Source organism: Anabrus simplex, chromosome 1 (assembly GCF_040414725.1).
Source record: "Anabrus simplex isolate iqAnaSimp1 chromosome 1, ASM4041472v1, whole genome shotgun sequence".
Classification (NCBI taxonomy): Eukaryota; Metazoa; Arthropoda; class Insecta; order Orthoptera; family Tettigoniidae; genus Anabrus; species Anabrus simplex.
Genome location: NC_090265.1, coordinates 1,047,291,768 through 1,047,313,964, shown reverse-complemented (window position 1 = coordinate 1,047,313,964; position 22,197 = coordinate 1,047,291,768). Strand labels below are relative to the sequence as shown.

General features: G+C 45.0%; 1 protein-coding gene across 11 annotated transcripts in view; it reads left to right on the top strand.

Moving 5' to 3' along the window:
- The window catches only part of LOC136857939 (serine/threonine-protein kinase MARK2), a 677,731-nt gene that overhangs the window by 176,905 nt on the left and 478,629 nt on the right, over positions 1–22,197 (top strand). The window contains exon 1 of one of the 11 annotated variants that reach the window (XM_068225365.1): positions 12,366–12,632. The exons of the other annotated variants lie outside the window; for them this stretch is intronic. Coding sequence (XP_068081466.1) covers positions 12,612–12,632 — 21 coding nt within the window. The 5' untranslated portion in view covers positions 12,366–12,611. Of the gene's footprint in view, positions 1–12,365; positions 12,633–22,197 lie in introns of those variants that run through there. 11 annotated transcript variants of the gene reach the window in all.

Genomic DNA, 22,197 nt, shown 5'->3' with positions numbered 1-22,197 from the left:
ACTTTTATGTTTTTGAGATATAGTTATCCTCATTTTAAAATATCAACCCCCCCCCCCCTTTTCTCCCCCTTAACGGTGGAATGTCCAAAAATCCTCCTTTATTGAGCACCTACACCCTAGTATAAATGTATCCCCAAAATTTCATTTCTTTATGTCCAGTAGTTCTTGCTCGGCGATGATGAGTCAGTCAGACATGTTATTTTATATATATAGATTGTATCCATACAGTTCGTCAGAAAGTGAGGCTAGCTGAGAAAATGGCCCAGCTTTCAGGTGTGTGTTTTTGATCAAATTTTTGTATCTAAACGGCTCATCGGTATTAGCTGACGCAGAAAACTATTGCATGTAGGGGTCTTATTGCTCCTCTGTAATACCATTCTACAGTCAACCAGCCGCGCACAAGAGGTTGTACGGTGCTACCACTGGGAATTTTTGGACCACCCTGTTGTGGCATGGGGATGGCACTGACTGAGATCCATCTTTTTATACCATTGAAGCAGCATCTTGGTGGAAGAGGATTGGAACCAGCTGTGAAATTCACCGAGCTGTCATGCCCCGACGTCACGCCCGTGACTCTTACCTCGATTAGGTGCTATATGTTGTAACCAAGGTTGAAGTTTACAAAACACAACTTTTATTGCTTCACTTTATGATATTTACACAAATAACTGAAATTTATTTTGAAGCAAAAAGGAATATTGAATCTTGAGAAAAGTCTGTCTTTATACAATATGTACAGGTTTACAGTCTTTATATACACTCCTATCTTGAAAATATAGTCTTTGTGAATTGACACGTTGATAGTCGAGAACTATCTGGCACACTAACATGAATGTCTTTGAGAGTCCTTGTTTGTTGAAGTGCCTGAATTCCTAAAAAGCAAGTTCAATTGATTGAAGAAATTCCACCTAGCGAAACTAAGGGAGCTTGCGTAAATTAGGGAATGAAAATGGCTTGTAAAAGTATTACGGAACATAGGCAGTGGAAACAGGTAAGGGAGCGGTGACCAGAGGTGAAACCTCGTACTGCCAGAAATACAGTCCACCTGGTCGAAGCACATTTTCAAGAGGAGTAGCCTCCGTGCTCGACGTAGGGTGTATTCTGGAGCTGGACACCGGGGCAAGTGGGCAAGTGAGCTTTTTTTTTTTTTTTTTTTTTTTTTTTTTTCTTCGGGGGGGCCCCCGAAGCCCGCTCCCCCCGCGTGACCAACGACTCAATCTACATGGCCTCCGACATGCTATTATTTCTAAGAAGAAAGAGATAGCAGGGAAGAGTGGGAAGTGATACAAGGAGTATCTGCCGGTTTCCGAGTCAGACTCGCTACCACGGCAAAGTTTGTATTGGTTGGATAGTGTTAAGGTATGGTATTGAAGGGTCAGGGAAAAACCACATAGGCAGAAAGAAGAAAGAGCCTACATGTAAAACCTGACATCTTGTGATAGCACATGCAAGGATGTGGGCTGGAAAAAGACCAGAGGTTGTGTTAGTTAGGAACAGGTAACATGCACAAAAACATAAACCAATTCCTCGCCATTCCATCACCTGGGGATCAGTCCGTCTGGGCACTGCTGGGACTAGCGCGGTCCTTGCCGGCTGCGGAGCCATGCGTCGAGTACCACTAGGGCCTGTCGCACGGCTCCACCTCCTTGGGGTACCTCGTACCCAGTCTCCGATCCCGGAGAATGAGGCCAAGCCCGCCGAGGCGGGGGCCTCCTGGAATGGGGTGGGTCATGGCGCCGGGCCTCCCTCCTCTCTGCCCGCGCCATGGCCCTGTAGACTGGGCAACTGCGGTGGGAGGCCGGGTGGCCCCCCGCGCAATTGGCGCACACCGGCGCCTCCTTAAGTGTTGCGCAGGCCGTGTAGTGGTGATCACCACCACAGCGGTTGCACTTCACTTGGAGTCCACAGCTAACCTGACGGTGGCCCCACCTCAGACAGCGGAAACACTGCAAGAGCTGCTGAGGGGGACGTTTTACTCTCACCTGACTGCCGCTACCCGCTGAGGTCCTCTCCTGATTGGCTCCTCGGTTGACTGCTGTCCTGGGAGCAGTCCTGGGTTGCGGCTTGGCGGTCCTCTCCTGGTGAGCCAGCGACGCCTTCTGCTTCCTGGTGCGGCGGCGTCGTCTTCTTCTTCTTCCCGGGGGTTGCTTCTCGGCGGGGGAAGAGGCCTCGTCCTGGTGGCCCTCCTCCCGGCCTGGTGACCCCAGGGTAGCTGATGGTTCCGCTGCGTCGCCGTCTTCTTCCTTCTCCTGGCTGGCGGCGGCGGCGTCGGTCGCTGCTAACGCTTGACTGCGTTCCCTGTCCTGTGGGGCGCACATCGAGGTCTGCAGCTCGACAGACGTGCTGTCAGGCTGGGCCTGGACAGCAACCTCAGAACGCCAGGGGGCGTCCTCCTCCACAGAAGTCGCACAGTCGCGACGCCAGGGGGCGTCAAGCCCCACCTCCGTGGTGGCGTCGCTGGTCGCCGGCTGGGTGGCCAGGACTAGGTCGGTATTAACCGCCCTATTCCTTAGCCTCCTCGGCGTCTCCCTGGTCTCCGTCGCGGCCCTGACTGCGCCGGTGTTCATCCCTGGCACTCCGTCCCTCCCTGGTAGACGGATGACCTGGAACAAAGAAGAAAGCTCCCTCTCTGCGTCGCGTATCCGCTCCTGGTCGTGATGCCTGATGATGAGGCCTCCTGGTAGGAAGCTCTCGACGGCCATGGTTGTCGAGATGATCCTGCCTCCTCGGCGAGGGCGCCGCATTCTGTCCAGGACGAGGCCCCGTTCAGAAGTTACAGGGCGCCCCGGCCTGTAGTACACGAGCAGCGCTTCGTGCGCCGGGTCGGTGTAGCCTTCGGAGAAGAAGAAGCCGTTAGGGGGGTCACACCCGTCCCTGTAAGGCTCCGTCTCCACCTCGATCTCCGGGTCCTCCTGTGGCAGCTCCGGCTCGGGTGCCGGGGTCTCCGGCACAGGTTCCAGCGTCTGCGGCTCCGTGTTGTTCTCCGGTGACGGTGTCATGCCGGTGAAGAGATCTCGGATCAAGTGCCCGATCGCCACCGCCCGTTCCTGGGTCGTCATCGTATCCGCCTGGTTGTCCATCCTGGTCCTCCTGTAACGAACTCTGAAAGAGAAAGAGCGAGCACTGAGAAGTGCTCAGCTCAGACAATGCTCTTTCGAAGATGTACTAACAAGTACAGCTGCCTGACTAGTACTGGGAAAGTACAGAGCGCCTGGCGAGGAGAGAGCGAGCGAGCGAGAAGAACACGTCCTTCCGCTACGGCTGCCAGCTGCTCCTTGGCAAGTGAGCAGGCAGGGAGCTCCTATTTATAGTACACTCGATGGTCAGGCACGCGCACTGAGGGCTGCGCGTCGAAGCTAGCAGAATGATACACAGGCGCGCGTGCAGCTGGCTGGTGGAGCGAGAAAGGGAGCGCCGGACATACAACACCCTCCCCTCCTAAATACGCCGGTACGGCGTGAAACGGCGGCGGCGCTGGCGGCGACTGCGATGCTGGGGCGGAGCTGCTGGTGTCTCTGTTGTATTGTCCGGAGCTGGAACTGGGCGGAGTGGCGCTGTCTCGTCCTGAAAGGAACCCATTGTTATTAAATGATCTAAAGCTCGTTCAGCAATAGATTTATCAGGTTTAGCAATAGCATCAATAGCTGGACAGGGGCGGTAGCGCAGACGTATCTGATCTTGATGGCGGCAGATACGTTTCTCCGTAGTCTGTATCTCGTATAGACGATGACCCAAAGATCTGCAGATGACTCCAGGTATCCAGAGTGGGTTGGATTTGAATGTCCTGGTGTAGACCTTGTCGTTGAGGGAGAACTTCGTTGGTGATGTCTTATGCTGGGCCGGAATAGGCTGTAACAGAGAAAGTAAAGTTCTGTGAGGTCGTCCATGGAGCTTCTGTGCAGGAGTGATATTATCAGCGCCGGGTAGAGTTCTGTAGTTGTTTAAGAGTTGGAGCAAGGCTTGGTCTTTAGTTAAGCCTGAAGAGACAGCTTTCTTCATACTTCTTTTAAATGTCTGTACGAAGCGTTCAGCTTCACCATTAGATTGAGGGTGAAAAGGTGGTGCTAGGATATGACGAATGCCATTATGTGTACAAAAGTTCTGAAAAGCAGTAGCTGTAAATTGAGGTCCGTTGTCCGAAATGAGTACTTGCGGTAAACCTTCTGTAGTAAAGATTTTCTGGAGAGCACGAATGGTAGCTTCGGTTGTAGTAGTCGAATGCATATCCACGACATATGGAAAGTTTGACAGTGAATCGATGACTATTAACCACATGGAATTGAGGAAAGGACCTGCGAAATCGATGTGAACTCGTTCCCATGGAGTGGTAGCAGGAGGCCAAGAAGCAAGATCAGAAGACGGGGCGTTCTGATTCGTTTGACATTGCTCACAATGACGTATTAGCTTTTCGATGGCGGCATCAATACCGGGCCAGTAGCAGTGTTGACGGGCGAGTTGCTTTGTTCTGGAGATACCCCAATGGCTTTGGTGTAATAATCCGAGAACTTGTGTCTGTAGGCTAAGTGGGATAACCACTCGGAAGATGGTGCCTGCTTCTAGTAATACAACTCCGGCACGAGTCGTGAGACGATGCTGCATACGATGATAAGGTGCCAGGTGGGCAGGAAGTGTGCTCTGAAGAGGCCAACCGTTGCGGATGTAAGTACGTACAGTAGCAAGTGTACTGTCCTTATCCGTAGCTTTAGCTATGCAGGTAGCATCAATAGGAAAACTGGATACAGTATCTTCAAGTTCTATGTCCAACTGAAGACATTCAGATTCTTGAGAATCGAAGGCAGTATCAGGACCAACGGGTAAGCGGGAGAGGGCATCAGCATTACAATGCTGGGATGTGGCTCGATATACAATCTGATAGGAATAATCAGAAAGGAACATGGACCATCTTTGAAGCTTTCTGAGGGAATTCTCTGGGATCTTATTACCAGGATGGAATAAGTGTACGAGAGGCTTATGATCGGTAATGATCAGGAAATGGTTGCCATAGAGATATTCATTGAAACGGCGAATACCAAAGATGATGGCTAAAGCTTCTTTCTCTATCTGTGAGTATCGACGTTGATGGTCATTAAGTGTTTTCGAAGCGAAGGCGATGGGGCGTTCTTGGCCATGACGATCCTTCTGGGAGAGAACGGCACCGACACCGTAGTCTGAAGCGTCAGTAGCTAGCGTGATGATCTTGTCGGGCTGAAAATGAGTGAGTTGTATAGCTTGAATTAAGGCGTTGTTGATTGTTTTCCATGCCTGTTGGCATTGCGGAGTCCACTGAAACTTAACACCTTTTTTACGTAGAGCGTTTAATGGAGCTGCCACTGTAGCGAAGCGTGGAATGAACTTATTATAATAGTTCGCTTTGCCTATGAAGGACTGAAGCTGCTTGAGGTTCTGAGGTGCTGGCATGTTTACTATCGCTGAGACATTCTGTGTACTAGGACGAATTCCATTCTTATCAAGTATATGTCCGAGGTAGTGAACTTGAGGCTGAAAGAAGGTACATTTAGCGAGATTCGCTCGTAGGCCATTGTCTTTCAATTTCTGGAGAAGGAGGCGTAGATTGGTTAGATGTTCCTGATGATCTTTTCCAGTAACAATAATATCATCCAGGTAGTTAGCACAACCGGGAATGGAGGCGGTGAGTTGAGCCAAATAGCGCTGAAAAATAGCCGCTGAGGATGAAACACCGAATGGGAGCCGCTGGAGCTGGAGCAGTCCGAGAGGAGTGTTGAGGGTGAGAAATTTCTTAGATTCTTCGTCTAAAAGTAGCTGGAGATATGCTTCTTTAAGATCAACTCGAGAGAAGAATTGTCCACCAGAGAGACGACGGAATAAGTCTTCTGGACGTGGAATAGGAAAGATATCTGTGTCGAGTTGTGCGTTGACTGTAGATCGAAAATCGCCACAAAGTCGAACATTACCATCAGGTTTCTTGATTACCACGAGTGGAGTAGCCCATTGACTAGAAGTAACTGGTACAACAATTCCAGTTTGTATCCATCTTTCTAATTCTTTCGTGACCTGGTCTTGAAGTGCTATGGGTACTGGACGTGCTTTGAGGAAGCGAGGCTTAGCTCCGGATTTCAGCTGTATGTGAGCTGTATAGTCTTTTGCTGTTCCGAGCTGAGAGTCGAAGACTTCAGGAAACTGCTCTAGGAGAGCGGTGACGTCAGAAGTAGGATGCAATGTAGATACGACGTTAATGTTGTCATGTATCTGGAAACCAAATAAGTTAAATAGATCCATGCCCATAATGTTTGATGCAGTGTAGTTGTTAACTACGAGAAGAGGAATGGCCTTCTGAATTCCTTTATAACTAGCCTGAAGCTTGATTTGACCTTTGATGTCAGTTTTCTTCTTGTTAAATGTCACGAGCTGGATGTCAGCTGGAGAGCATGAAGGTGAACCTAAGTCGTGGTAGGTAGTCAGGTTAATAATAGAGACCGGAGATCCAGTGTCTAATTGAAAATCGACAGATCGATCAGAGAATGAGAGAGGAATGATGATTTTGTGAGAATCCTTTGTGGGAAGAATAAGATTGATCTGATCAACTTCCATGTCTTGGCGGGGCTGTATATGCTTCCGGCGTGCTGCAGTAGTCTTAGCAGGGCGGAGCGAACTTTGACAGACAGTCTTAATGTGTCCAAGTTTATTACATCGTTCACAAGTAGCTTTGAAAAAACGACAGTCACGACGTTCATGATGCTTGAAACAACCTCGGCAGGAAGGCAGGAGTTTCGAGGTGCTTTTAGAATTGGGCTTCCGTGTAGCATTACGAGAGGGAACCTGGCGAGAATGCTTGGTGGAGAGCGCCTTATCCGTACGGTTCACTGTAGCAGAGGACTTGCGGGCCTGAGGCGAGACTTGTGCAACTTCGTGTGGAGAAGCTATGGCTGCGGCAGTCTTGGTAGTAAGCTCATAAACCGTAGCAATACGCTGGACGTCTTCTAAAGAAGGGTTACTCTGCTTGACAGCGTCAAAACGTATTTTGTCTTCAGGAGTATGTAAGATTATCATGTCCCGAATGAGAGAATCAGTGTAGGATGAACCACAACCGTCCTTGGAGCAGATGAACTGGCAGGGTTTAGCTAGACCACGCAATTCAGTTATCCATTCAGTATGTGTCTGATGGGGTTGCTTTCTGCTCTGAAAAAATTTATAGCGAGCAGCCACTATGTGAGGAGCTTTGGCATAGTGTTCCGTGAGACGGGCCAAGAGCTGCGTGAAAGGTACCTCAGATAAGTGTTCTTCCGGACTTAATTTACGTAGTAATTCACACGTAGCATTGCCAACCGAACTAAGAAATAGTGCGCGGCGGCGTTGATCATCTGTGACAGAATGGCAGATGAAATGCTGTTGTAAACGGGCTAAATAAACTGACCATTCTTCCTTAGCTGGATCGAAAGCAGAGAACGGAGGAATAGCTGATGGCTGTGTAGAGACAGAAATAGCTTGAATAGCCTGAATTAATGCTGCCTGTTGTTGTTGCATAAACTGTTGTTGTTGCTGCTGTAAGGCTTGGAAGACCGTAGCGAGTTGTTCCGCAGTAGCCATTGCGAGATGCGTGCAAGAATGAGTAAGGTAAGCTGTGTGTCAGAACTGGGTGGAGTGTCGTTGTTGTTTAGCACGTCGCCGTAGAGTTGACAACTGGGCCTGTTGAATTGTAGTGGCGTGTGTACCTCGTTGCTAAGAGTTGGCGATTGGGGCTGATGACGTGTAGTTTGTTGCCTTATACCTCGTCTCCATAGAGTTGGCAACTGGGGTCGAAGAATTGTAGGTTGTTGCGTTTTTTTACCTCGTCGCCATAGAGTTGTGTTGTAACCAAGGTTGAAGTTTACAAAACACAACTTTTATTGCTTCACTTTATGATATTTACACAAATAACTGAAATTTATTTTGAAGCAAAAAGGAATATTGAATCTTGAGAAAAGTCTGTCTTTATACAATATGTACAGGTTTACAGTCTTTATATACACTCCTATCTTGAAAATATAGTCTTTGTGAATTGACACGTTGATAGTCGAGAACTATCTGGCACACTAACATGAATGTCTTTGAGAGTCCTTGTTTGTTGAAGTGCCTGAATTCCTAAAAAGCAAGTTCAATTGATTGAAGAAATTCCACCTAGCGAAACTAAGGGAGCTTGCGTAAATTAGGGAATGAAAATGGCTTGTAAAAGTATTACGGAACATAGGCAGTGGAAACAGGTAAGGGAGCGGTGACCAGAGGTGAAACCTCGTACTGCCAGAAATTCAGTCCACCTGGTCGAAGCACATTTTCAAGAGGAGTAGCCTCCGTGCTCGACGTAGGGTGTATTCTGGAGCTGGACACCGGGGCAAGTGGGCAAGTGAGCAGGCAGGGAGCTCCTATTTATAGTACACTCGATGGTCAGGCACGCGCACTGAGGGCTGCGCGTCGAAGCTAGCAGAATGATACACAGGCGCGCGTGCAGCTGGCTGGTGGAGCGAGAAAGGGAGCGCCGGACATACAACACTATAGTATACTGTATACGAAATACTTGGAGAAGCACTGAGACTATGAGCAGGTTTTTTTATTTTATTTTTATTTTTAGTGGCTTTACGTCGCACCGACGCAGATAGGTCTTATGGCGATGATGGGATAGGAAAGGCCTAGGAGTTGGAAGGAAGCGGCCGTGGCCTTAAGGTACAGCCCCAGCATTTGCCTGGTGTAAAAATGGGAAACCACGTACAACCCTCTTCAGGGCTGCCGACAGTGGGATTCGAACCCACTATCTCCCGGATGCGATGAGCAGGTATAATGTGTACCATGCTCGTACTATGTTTACGCAAGAATTATTATTATTATTATTATTATTATTATTATTATTATCATCATCATCTTTACAATTGGCTGTACGTCGCACGACACGATAGGTATTATAGCGACGATGGGGTAGGAAAGGCCTAGGAGCGGGAAGGAAGCGGTCGTGGCCATATTTAAGGTACAGCACCAGCATTTGCCTGGTGTGAAAATGGGAAACCTCGGAATACAATCTTCAGGTCTGCCGACAGTAGGGTTGGAACCCACTATGTCCCGAATGCAAGCTCACAGCTGCGCTGCCCTAACCACACGACGAACTCGCCCTGTTATTTATTAAATTGCAATTGTATTTACTTCTAGTTTACAATATAAAATCAGCGAAACTTGTAACGTGCTCGAGGAGGATGAAGATCGCGTGCTCTGTAGGTGAATACAAACCTTCTTTCCCTTCCACTGACAAGGTCGTTTCCTCTCAACGTGTTAGGTGTAAATGAATCATGGAAACTTGAGGTGCAAAGAAACCGGAGTGTCTTTTACTTCTTATTTACCACCTTTGATCGAAGTAAATTCCTAGAATATAAACCCTTTGTTCGATGTTAAACCGCGAGGAAATAAAAATGTCAAGTCTGCTTGATGGAATTGAAATCTTGACATTTTGATAATTAGTAGAAAACTCTTACGCTGTTGTATTTTTTCTCTCCATGTTTGACTGTCAGTTTATTTGAAAAATTACAAGTCTTTTACGTAATATACTGATTAAAGAAGCAAGGTAAGTCCGATGGATTTCGTACTACATATTATTTGATTTTGTTGCTGGATAATTGAGCATGTCTTCGATTGGTAATTATAATTGGTTGGATTATCTCAACTTGAAGACCTTTGTTCCTCGAGACACATTTGGCATATTTAGTTATGATAGGTAGGTTTCTCTCAAATTGATCTTTACTGGTTAAACATAGGAAATAGTTCTCCCGTAACATTTGAACCTCGTACGTTTAGCCGCCATAGTTCTCCTGTTTCTGTAATTATCCTTCCATCTGTATTTTGTTCAGTTCCTGTATTATGATGTAGTCTGAAAGGTGGTACTTGCATAGTTTCCCGTAGATTAACGAGCGCTATGGGCTAATATATAATAATAATAATAATAATAATAATAATAATAATAATAATAATAATAATAATAGCTTTACGTCCCACTAACTACTTCGGTTTTCGGAGACGCCGAGGTACCAGAATTTTGTCCCGCAGGAGTTCTTTTACGTGCCAGTAAACCTACCGACACGAGGCTGACGTATTTGAACACTTTCAAATACCACCGGATTGAGCCAGGATCGGACCTGCCAAGTTGAGGTCAGAAGGCCAGCGCCTCAACCGCCTGAGCCACTCAGCCCGGCACTGAAATGTTAAATTCGAGAGCGAAACTCATAACATTTCCCTTTAAGTGGAGCCAGTAAAGCAATATTCTTTTCTCGCCTGAAACGATTAATTCCAGCACTCATTTTTTAATTATTTTTTTTCCTATTTGTTATTAAAGGATTTCCTGTCTCACTTGTATCTTTTCTAAGATTCACAAACACGATTCTTACAATGTCATTGTCCTCTGGCAAAATGTATTCGCCGGGCTGAGTGGCTCAGACGGTTAAGGCGCTGGCCTTCTAACCCCAACTTGGCAGGTTCGATCCTGGCTCAGTCCGGTGGTATTTGAAGGTGCTCAAATACGACAGCCTCGTGTCGGTAGATTTATTGGCAACGTAAAAGAACTCCTGCGGGACTAAATTCCGGCACCTCGGCGTCTCCGAAGACCGCAAGGTAGTTAGAGTTCAAAGGTAGGGATCTCGCGCAGGTCTCCCCACCACGCTTGGCCGTCGATGACGTCAGCGTGCACCCTCAGCGCCTTGTCTACTGTATGAGGTAGGCTAATACACAGCTGTAAGCTATTCTGTTTTAGCCACAAGTTAGAGATAAGAGAACTTCATTGATATGTGAACATCACCTAACAAAAGGCATTCCACTTCACTATTACGAGAGTAATAATAATAGACTGGTACACGATATCCGAGTTTTGATAAGAGTTCATCAGTAGCATGTAACATATTTGGGCGTAGTGTTTCATGATCTTCCGGAGAACAGATGGAATTTCTTATCGCCTCGGAAGCATTGAGGCTAAGAAGCAATGATCTCACCTTTCGCGTCACAGCTGTCGGAAGAGGATGGTCATAAAGCCTTCCGAGCCCTCGAAGCTGAGAAAGATAGCTTTCGATAGTGACTTGATTACTTTTGTCAACATGTATTTCGGTCAGTGGCTTTAGGGAATACATGAAAGTGTATGTTTCGTTCCTTCGCGTGCCTGCTATGATTTGTGCAGTCTGCAATGGCAGACAAAGCATACTGAAAAGTGTACACTATTACTGCTTTTTTCGTTTTATCACATAAAATAAACAGACACGTTTTCTTATACACCACAGATATGTTACCATCGTGTATTATTAGCACCTAGCTTCTGCGTGTACAGCGATTCTTATTCGAACTACCTCTTCCTCCTTCAGAGCAGATTCAACGCGAGGGTCCTGCGTGACGTCACAGCTCTGCTTTGCTACTGCGCACCTCTCTCGTGATCCCTACCTTGTATTCTACAAAGTAGTTAGTGGGACGTAAAGCAAATTACATTATTAAAAAAATGTATTCGTACGTAATCGCGCGATTTAGTACTTGCCGGTTTCTCTACTTGTAATTGTTGATAGGTTTTGAAGGTCATGTCGACGATATGTTCAAGTCTGCGTGGTTTGGAATTTAATTATTAGGGTCCAACGCGTAATCCTTTTCTTGTACTTCAAAAGAACATGCCTGAGATCTCTCTGATCAGGAATTTCTGGTGTTCTAGTCATGTACTTGAGTTACGAGAAAATTTGTATTCTGATTTCAGAAGGGAATCGTGGATTCTGTTCAATATATATCTATATCAATGATGAACCCAGGGTGACTGTATGTAGGATATTGAAAGTTCTTGAAAATGAGCCCGTACTTACACGCTTGCATACGACCAGAGCGCTCGTTGCCATACGGATAGCTGCGTGGCGTGGACGATTGAGGAGATCGGTTTTTTTTTTTTTTTTTTTTTTTTTTTCCGGAATCAAATATAAACACAGTGGTTTGACTTTGAAGGACGCTTTGCGGAAATCTATGTACAGACTCATCAGCGAATTCTTTCCTGGTCAGATCCAGGTGTGTGTTACGACCTTTCAGCTATCAGGGTTAGGTGTGTTTAACACCCGATGTTATTTTCGTTTTTACCGTGTCCCGATTATTCATCTCGTTGCACACTGGGTCTATCTTGATCTGTTATTACATTCAGCCTTTGATATGATTTTATGTGTACCGGCTGGTATGGTATTGGAGTTTTAGTGGTTCTGTCAGTGAACCAAATTAAGTCAGATGAAGCATGAAGGTCAAGAGGCGTGTGCTTAAGTGTTGATTTCTAGTGAGGCCTTGTGCCGAGCAAGCGTCCTGGTCCAGCCGAGCCACTCCGAGTCTGCCCGACTTCTGGGTATGTATTGATTGGCAAGCGGATGGATCTCGCCCGCCAAGCCAGGCAGCAAGCAACGACAGTTGCAGCAGCAGCCTTAAACGGCTCTACGCCGGTACTTCGCCGACGTAGTTTTTAATGTGTTGAGGGTTGATGTGATATGAAGTGATCGTGTTTTAGTGGTGCCGTGTGCGTGCGGACTGCAGCAAGCACGGTGTCGCAGCAGGGCCGGGCCCGGGGCCCGCAGCGGGCCACTCGCTCCTCGGGCAGGGTCGCCGGGGCCCACCCGCCCAGGATGGTCGTCAGAGGCCGCCTGGTAAAGTAGTTGATGCATTGTGTGTTCACGACCCAGTCAGACACGTCTTTTATCCGGAGTATTTTGTTGTGGCATTGTTTTCTTGTGGTAACATGTGTCGAGGCCTTGATTCGTTGAGAGAGAATTTACGTGTGTGTGTGTGTGTGTGTGTGTGTGTGTGTGTGTGTGTGTGTGTGTGTGTGTGTGCACGCGATGGAAGTATTTTCTGGTTATTAGTGTTACTTTCGTTGTCTTGGATTCTATATTTCTTCTCGTGGCAACTTGTAGGATTCTTTGTACATCAGATGCTATCTCATTCATTTTTAAGACTGTGGATGATGTTTGTTCTCAATAAGGCTTGTATGCTGAAGCGTAGTCTTTTATCGAATGGAGTTTCTGTTTGATGGTGAGAGAGGAAAAGTACGAGCTTAGCGGCGTGACTCTGGAACCAGGAAATACTTCAATTAATGATGTGCGCGGCTGGGGAATCCGTACTCGTCAATATTGTGCCTATAAATCCTAAATTTCGTTCAACTCGTCGCTCGATACGCTCTTGTTGCTAAGGTAAGCTGTTATAAATAATTCCGTGAGCGGATGGTACGGAAATGCTTACCGGCGTGGCTGTTCGCGGCCACAGCCGTATCGTGAGTGAGTGGGATTCGCTTGGTCGACCTACTGTGCTGGTTTGCTGACGTTGGCTGCGATGACGTCATCGGGTGGAGATCACAATAATATTGGATTCAAAAGACGTTTGTTACGTACGAGCTTCCCACGGTTGCCAGCTCGCATTGTGCTAACATTTCATATTTAGGATTTTACTTTTTTTACTTCAGCTTTTTGAAGTCCACACGGGTCACTGGCACTATCTCGGTGAGGAATTTTAATTGTTCAAATAGACCCATGGTGAAGTTCTCAGCAAAAATGTACTGTCTTATTGCCTGCCACCCTCCCGCAGCTCCCTACGATTTCCGTAAATTAGGGAGAAGAATTAAGCTGGTGGTTTGAAATGTTTTATGTACGCCTTCCTAAGCTAACATTTTCGAGTATTTGTTTTTCGATTGTATGGGCACTGTTGTTCTGCAACTTTGTTTTGTCGTTCAGTCATATGTGAACGAGGTGTTCTGCCATATCCAGTGCGCTAATTAGAACAGCCGAAATTTAATTTGTTCTTCAGACGTAATCTTATTTACGTTATGTATCCCGTTATGACTCGCTCGACTAACTGAAGTTCCCTGATATGCGTTATTTATTCCTTGGGATAGCCTTCGTTACACTACCGGACTTTTTCTTATTACGGAAGAGAGTGAGTAAGTACACTGTAGTAATACTGGAATATTTTCATTTCAAAACAATATTTAAATTGATCAGCGTGCAAATAAAAAGTCACTATGTTCATTATTAGCCGGCCCCTCTATGTAGGGGTAGCGTGCCTGCCTCTTACCCAGAGGCCTCGGGTTCGATTCCCGGCCTGGTCAGGGATTTTTCTTCGATCTGAGAGCTCGTTCGAGGTCCACTCAGCCTACGTGATTACAATAAATTGAGGAGCTATCTAACGGTGAGATGGCGGCCCTGGTCTAGAAAGTCAGGAATAACGGCCGAGAGAATTCGTGCTGACCACACGACACCTCATAATCCGCAGGCCTTCGGGCTGAGCAGCGTTCGCTTGGTAGGCCAAGGCACCGCGGGGCTGTTGCGCCATGGGGAATGTTTATTAGCAAGAATGTGTATTGAACAAAATTTCCTAGCATTGCTGAGTTCAATTTTTTCTGAATGGGATTCTTGGAAGAACGAAGCCTATTTTGGTACTTTCGTTGCCCTTACTGAAATCTAACGTAGCGATTCACTGGATTGGTAATATTCTGTCCTATTTACAATCCGTACCTTATTGTTACTTCGTATTTGACGTATCCTTATTACATTAGTCGCAATAGATATGCCTTTATTATACAAGGATTATGGAAGTTATGTAATTATTGTAGGTCATTAAGCAGGCACATCCGATGTACTGTTCTTGGAATCTGTATATAGTTAACGTTCACTATCTAGAAGTGGTTAATTATGATTCTTGATCATGATTCGTTGTGTTCCCTGATTAGACTTCATAAGAATTTATCCATTTTAGAACATTTCACACTATCTGGGATAAGAACGTGCTCTCTGCTCATAAAATGGCCAGGTGTCGTGTTCTTTTCTTGGATGAGGCATGCATTCGGCAGTATGAGAGATAAATTCTGAAATATATATTTGTAGTTTCATATCGCACTGTTAGATTCTGAGCCCGCCTGGTGGCCATGATCGTCTATGGTCTGCCACCGTGGTTAGCCGGTTTGAGTCCCACTGGTCGAAAAAAAAATTCCATCCGAATGTTGGCTAGCGAGCTAGGAGAGTTGTTGTACTCAACTTATAATCGCCAGATTGCGTACTAAAAGCCTGGATTCAATTCCAAACATCTCCGCAGTGTTCATATAGGAGTGAGGGTATATGGCGCTGTAGGGTGATTCGTCCGTCGGATGGTCATGTGAAGCCTTGAGCAAACTCCTTGGTGCTATTCGACAGAAGTAGGCTATATGACGGTACTGGGTTTCACCCTCTCCCTTCCTGCTATCACAAACCGCGCCATTCATTTCATCTCATTAACTCTTTAGGTGAGTTTGACGTCAGGAAGGGCATCCGGTCATAAAACTCGCTACGAATATTAATCTTGGGATGATGGAATATGATCGGTAGTTTCTGAAGGGGTGATTGGGGCGATTCTTTATGAAGAGTGTTCGCGGTTTTCAGCTCTAGTGATTGTCGAGTTTGTGTTCACTTTCCAAGAACTTAGTGTTGGTTTTAGGGCCTTAAAACGTGGTTTGCGGTGTCCCAGAGTAGGTACCGAGATTTGCTCCCCGCGTCGTAAATCTTATAAGAGCTTTGTCTCATCGTTGTACGACAAAGCCGTTTTTTCACATACATTGGCCTATGCTGTTGTGGCAAAGGGCCTAAATCTAGAGCAGAAGCCGAATTTTAAGAAATCCTTTTTTAGTGCACATCCAGGGCAAAAGATGAACCTATATTCCTACCTAGCATACGGTATGTACGAGTTCTTCGTACGGGAATTGGTAATCGATTTCACGATTCCTTCTGGAATTTATGTGAAGTTAAATGCCTGTATTCGTGTTAAACTGATATTCCTTTACGAAAGCATGTGGCAGTAACGTGAAGTACGGTAAAGCTGAACAGAGTGGAAACAGAAGGGGGCAGATCAGTGTTTATTGAACGGTACAGGTCCTGTCCGAAGTTGTGCGTATTTTACCGTACTTCTCGGTTACATATTGTTGTTCATCTGATACCGGGAGTGGTACTTTGGCTGAAGACGATAACCTATCGTATTATCTGTTCTATCGTAACGGGTGAAATGGCTCTTTAGTTAAACCCTTTAACCTAACTTGAAATGATATGGCAGCCTGTAAAACAGTCCATTAATATCTCCCCTGTTATCCTCCTATCGAAAAAGTGCACATGAGAAAAACATTTTTAGAAATTGATTTCCGTTAAGGCTGGCAGTTTTCCATTAAGGTTGGTCATGCATGTTTTGTGGAAGGCTAAAATTACTGTTTCCGCTTCCTATAAACCCCCAAACCAATTTGGGACTTAGAAATAATATTGGTCCTAATACCTATCCAAGGACAGATATAAAGACTGGTAGAAATATGAGTAGTCTCCGAGTTATAGAAATTCAACAAATGGACGAACAGACAAATCGACAAAGAAGCTAAGAAAAGTCCGCTCTAAAATATTCGTATTGAAATGATGCGCATGAGAATTAAAAAAAATATCTATTTAGGCAGATATATTTCCGTTAAGTTTGGTTCTGTATATTTTGTGGGAGTGCAAAAACGCTTTTCGGATTAGTATAAACCTCAGTCAGTTCAGGGATTTAGAAACAACATTGGCCCTAAAACCTACCCAATGACAGGTGGGTTCTAAGTAGGAAAAGTGGAAAAAACAACCGGGATGGCTTACACAGGTGCACAATGACTTGGCAGAAATAGGTATCAAGGAGGAGGATATAAAAGAAAGGACATAATTTAGGAAGAAGGTTGCGGGAATGAGGGATGCGTCTGAAGAGCAAACATGCGAAGCCACGGAATATCTCGGTGGAAGAACGAGCAAGAAGTCAAAGACTCAAGAATCTTTGTCGAGAATGTAAAGAGAAGGGTATCAGTCTGCGTGATGGAAGGAAGATTGTGTAAATGGGGCCCACAGGTGGCCATATCGATAAACAATAATAATAATAATAATAATAATAATATCCAGTAGCTTTCAAGTTATAAGAATTCAGGCGACTAGACAGACACCTAAACTAAAACATATGCAATGGTCATACCGGATAACTGAATGAATTTCGCCAAAATAGTCATTGTACAGATACACGGTCGTTGCGATTTTATTTATATAGATAAGGAATCTGCTCCGCGTACGACACCTTTTGGGCTCTGTCCCCTGGACAGCCTGTAAAACTGTCTGTTAATGATATCTCCCTTGTTAATCATCCTATCGAAAAAGTGCTCATGAGAAAGTTTTAGAAATGGATTTCCCTCAAGGTTGGTTGATTCTCATCCAGGTTGGTCTGGTGTATTCTGTGGGAGAGTAAAAGCAGTTTCGGTTTCCTATAAACTCCCCAGTCCACTCCGGGAATTTGAAATGCTATGGACCTTAAAACCTACCTTTGGACAGGGGGATGTTAAATGTCACGGTTCGTCAAAATATTTCCTGTAGTTTCGTAATTATAAGAAATATGCTTTACACGCACCCGCTTTTAGGGTAAGTCCGCTGGAAAACGCTCCGTTGATGACATCTCCCTTTTTAATCTTCGTATTGAAATGATGCACATGAGAAACACGTTTTTAGACATTGGTTTTCATTAAGGCAGGTAGATTTCTGTTTGGTTGTGTATATTTTGTGGGAGTCCAAAATCACGGTTTTGGTTTCGTATAAACCCCCAGTCATTGAAGGGATTTATAAACAATATTGACCCTTAAACCTATCCAAGGACAGGTGGATTCTAAATAGAAAGTTTGGTAGAAATATATCCAGTAGTTTTCAAGTTACAAGAACTCAGCTCGGACACCAAAGCTGAAAAATATGCAGTTTTTTATTATTACACCTGAAACTGATAACTGAACGAAAATTTCGCCAGAATATTCAATGTACAGATGCGGTTAAGATTTTGATGTAGATTTCAGCTTTCTAGGTCTTTTGGATTTGGAGATTTTATAATCAGTAGAGATACTCGGCTTTCATATACAGGGTGAAGCGAAATTCGCGCACTCGGGCGTCGCAGCGTGACTCCTCACATGCCAGCAATAAAAAAATGTCTCTCACAAAACTTCGTCTTGCGAGTATATCCGGCAGAAAAAGAACGCTGAAGAGTGACAATCTGGCACCACTGTACTAACATGTAGGGTAAACACCTCTGTCAGCACGTATTAAAAATGCTGTACAGTTGGTGCAGTGGGTAGAGTTTAGGGTTAGCATGCAGGAGGTCGAGGGTTCGATCTTGGGTTGATGCTCATTTTTTATTTGCTTATTTCCATCGGTCATTGCATATTGTAATACAGTAAGACGCCGTTTCTTAGGTCATATGTATCTTACATTTACAAAATTTAGTAACGCTGATCACGTAACTCATCTAGTAGATGAAGTGGTGCGAATAAATTCACGCCCGCGACGTGGAAAGGGCGTCTTTCAAAGCTGACCAAAGAAAACGAATGTTCGTCCATCTCTAGGATTCTAGTATGTAAGTGCAAATGGTTTCTAGAGGACCCGCTGCAATCGCTGTTGACGATTAAGATGCCAGATACCATAACACCTGGACTACATTTCGTTCGTTAATTATCTGTTTACTCTCCAGGGTCGGTTTTCCCTCGGACTCGGCGAGGGATCCGAACTCTACCGCCTCAAGGGCAGTGTCCTGGACTCTGGGTCGGGGGATACAACTGGGGAGTACCTTGCCCAGGTGGCCTCCCCTGCTATGCTGAACAGGGGCCTTGTGGGGGGATGGGAAGTTAGGAAGGGATAGACAAGGAAGAGGGAAGGAAGCGGCCGTGGTCATCCCGGCATTTGCCTGGAGGAGAAGTGGGAAACCACGGAAAACCACTTCTAGGATGGCTGAGGAGGGAATCGAACCCCCCTCTACTCAGTTGACCTCCCGAGGCTGAGTGGACGTCGTTCCAGCCCTCGTACCACTTTTCAAATTTCGTGGCAGAGCCGGGAATCGAACCCGGGCCTTCGGGGGTGGCAGCTAATCACACTAACCACTACACCACAGAGGCGGACTGGACTACATTTACGAAATCAAAAACATACGCCTCAACCCAGGATCGACCCGTCAACTTCCTGCACGCTAACCCATAACTCGATCCACTGCACCAACTGTACACCACGACTGATGTGCTGACAAATTGCCAGATTGCCACTCTTCAACGTCCTTTTCCTCCCGGATATACTCGCAGAACGAACTTTTGTGAGAGACATTTTTTTATTGCTGACATGTGAGGAGTCGCGCTGCGACGCCCGAGTGCGCGAATTTCGCTGCATCCTGTTTATACTGTGTAAGATATATCAATGGTTTTAACGAACAGACCCGAGCAATTCTGCATATATCCAGTGAACTCTGCTGAAGGAATACGGCATTTAGGAATTTTCTTTCCCTCTAGGACAACTGGACGACTTAGTGTGCTCTGATCTAAGATATTCGGATCCTGTTATAGGTTGATTCAGTTGATCATGTTGCCAAGTGGTTAAATTAGACCTGCTGATGTGCGTATAGATTTGCTGCTGCAGGCTATTGTATATGAATCTCCTGTGGCAAGGAAACTTATGAGTTGCTGCTAACCTGAAATGTTAAGAACACACACAATTCAGAAATCGACCAAATCACTGAATGAAAATGTGAAAAGAGACAGAATTACACAGTAGGTGCTATTCCATTTTGTATAAAAGAAATTGAACGTGGTCCAAACATACGAGCTACAAAAATCAATGAAAAATCCGTTAAAAAGTTACGGGAAATAATATGAACTTGTCTTAAGCCGAAATCGAGGAGGGAAGATACGTTTCCTGTCTTAAAATTTTATGACAGTTTCTGTTCAGTAAATGATCAGATTCAGCAGGAGACATCCGTGGTGATTTTTTTATACTGACCACTGACGCTCTGGAACTTCATGTTCAACATTAATTCAGACCCACTCTGCTTTTTGTACAGCTCAGTGTGCCAACACCGACGGGGTTTATTTTCCTTTTGTAAATAGCCAATTATCATAGGTCGGGCTGAGTGGCTCAGACGGTTAAGGCGCTGGCCTTCTAACCCCAACTTGGCAGGTTCGATCCTGGCTCAGACCGGTGGTATTTGAAGGTGCTCAAATACGACAGCCCCGTGTCGGTAGATTTACTGGCACGTAAAAGAACTCCTGCGGGACTAAATTCCGGCACCTCGCCTCTCCGAAGACCTTAAAAAGTAGTTAGTGGGACGTAAAGCAAATAACATTATTATTATTATTATTATTATTATTATTATTATTATTATTATTATTATTCATTATCATAGCTGCGCCACTTGCTACTAACATAGCAAGCAGAGTTTCGGATCAGAAGACATCTTTTGCATAGAAACCTACAAACTGATCATGCTCGCGAGAAATGGCACGAGCAGAGTCCTTGAGTTTTCCTCGTGTGTAGAGTTTAATGCATGAAGGTATGGAAGTTCTAGACGACAGGCTTTCACATCCTTTACTCTTGTTAGCGTACCGGTAGGCATTATTCTCGTGTTGCGTCATACAGTAGGTGCGAAAGTTCGGTTCTGTGCCAGTCTGCCCACATACACTGCATGCTGTCAGAGCATGGTTTTGTACAGCATTGTACACACTGCTTTCACCTAGCGTGAATCATAACGAAGAGCCCTTGTTAACTGCCAGCATTAAGACTCATTGCACGCATTTGTTGTTAACGATAGGAGCGATATTATTGTAAGTGTGAGCATGGATGTGCAAGTGCTTCCTGATAGATACTTGAACTTTGACACACGTTATTTTGCTCTTTATAACAATAATCGACCGTAGGTTATCGTAAAATTCCTGCACACCGCAGTTCACACTAGAGATTTGCAATTTAAGATGAGCTTCTGTTTCTAAATTGAAACGGGGTTATTGTAACGAATACTTGTTTTTTAAAGCAATACCGCCACCGCTAATTTGTTAAATTATCCATTAATTCATCACACTGAGACAGTAGTGACACCAAATCACAATTGCAGTTTCAAAATATAGAACATTGGAAAAGGATTTGGTGATATATTAAATAAAACTTTCTTCCATTCCCACCTGAAGTTTTTGATGATACGTGCAAAGCGAAAATGGACTGTGCGGTAGTGTGATATGATCTACAGATGCGTGGTCGGCGTAGGGTAAATTACGGAAATATCGTGTCAGATAATGGCAATTTTAAGGAAGTGTCCGCGTGTCAATGCCACGACGGTGGTTGTGTAAGGATAATAACCCTCTTAAGCAGTAGGAGGACGTGCTGTCGGAGCAGAAATTACCCTCAAAATTCCACATGTAAGATGAGTTAGTGTAAATTACACAAACATTATATTTACCTTGGAGTATATAAAGCATTTGGCCCACTAAAACGTTTATCCCTAGATAACTAGAAAACAGGCCTTGGCGCGTGGTTGAGCGAAGTAACATGATCAGCTTATTCGACGTCTAACGGCTGCGCTTTAATCAATCGCCACCAGTCATTACCATTTGCTCTCATCTGATTAACAGTCTTAGTTTTCGTTAATAATACGAGCCTTCGCACACGGCAACAGTAACCCTTGCGTTTTACAATAGCAGTTTCATCGTGAAATTTTAAATGCTATTTTACCGGTCGCAATATGGTTTTGCAAAAACAATAGCGACGGCGTGCGAATAAAAAAACGTGGAGAGAAACATGGAGGAAATAAACAGCTGAGTAATTCGCGGACTTACGAGGCATCTTTGTAGAAAGCAAATATTCTCATTCTCTATTATAATATTGTATAGGAAAACCTTTAACAAAGTTCATTCTAATTTTAATAAAATAATTAGTACAAATCGGTCTTATCCTATAATGTAACTTAAAATTGAGAGTACTACTTTCAGGTCTATGGTTCATCGCGGCATGGAAGTAGTATTGTTGATCAGAGATGCATCCAAATCGATCCCACTGTGGGACATGCAGTACAAAGGACTAACTCCTTCAGATACCTAGGAGAATGGATAACCCCAACATGAAGATCAGGCCATGAACAGCAGATGCATCAAAGTGGAAAGCGTCTACCACCTATGTAAGAGTACAGTATGTACAAATCCAAATCCCTCAACCTCTAACTCAGGCATTGCAGTATAGTAGTGAGACCGTCGGTACTATACGCCTCAGAATGCCTAAACATGATAAGGGCAACTCAGAAAACTGGAACTGCAGGAAAGGAAGAACCTGAGAAAAATTATGGGCCCTATTAAAGAAGGCAAGTACAGAATCAGGCACGACAATGAACTGTACCAACAATTGGATGCATTAC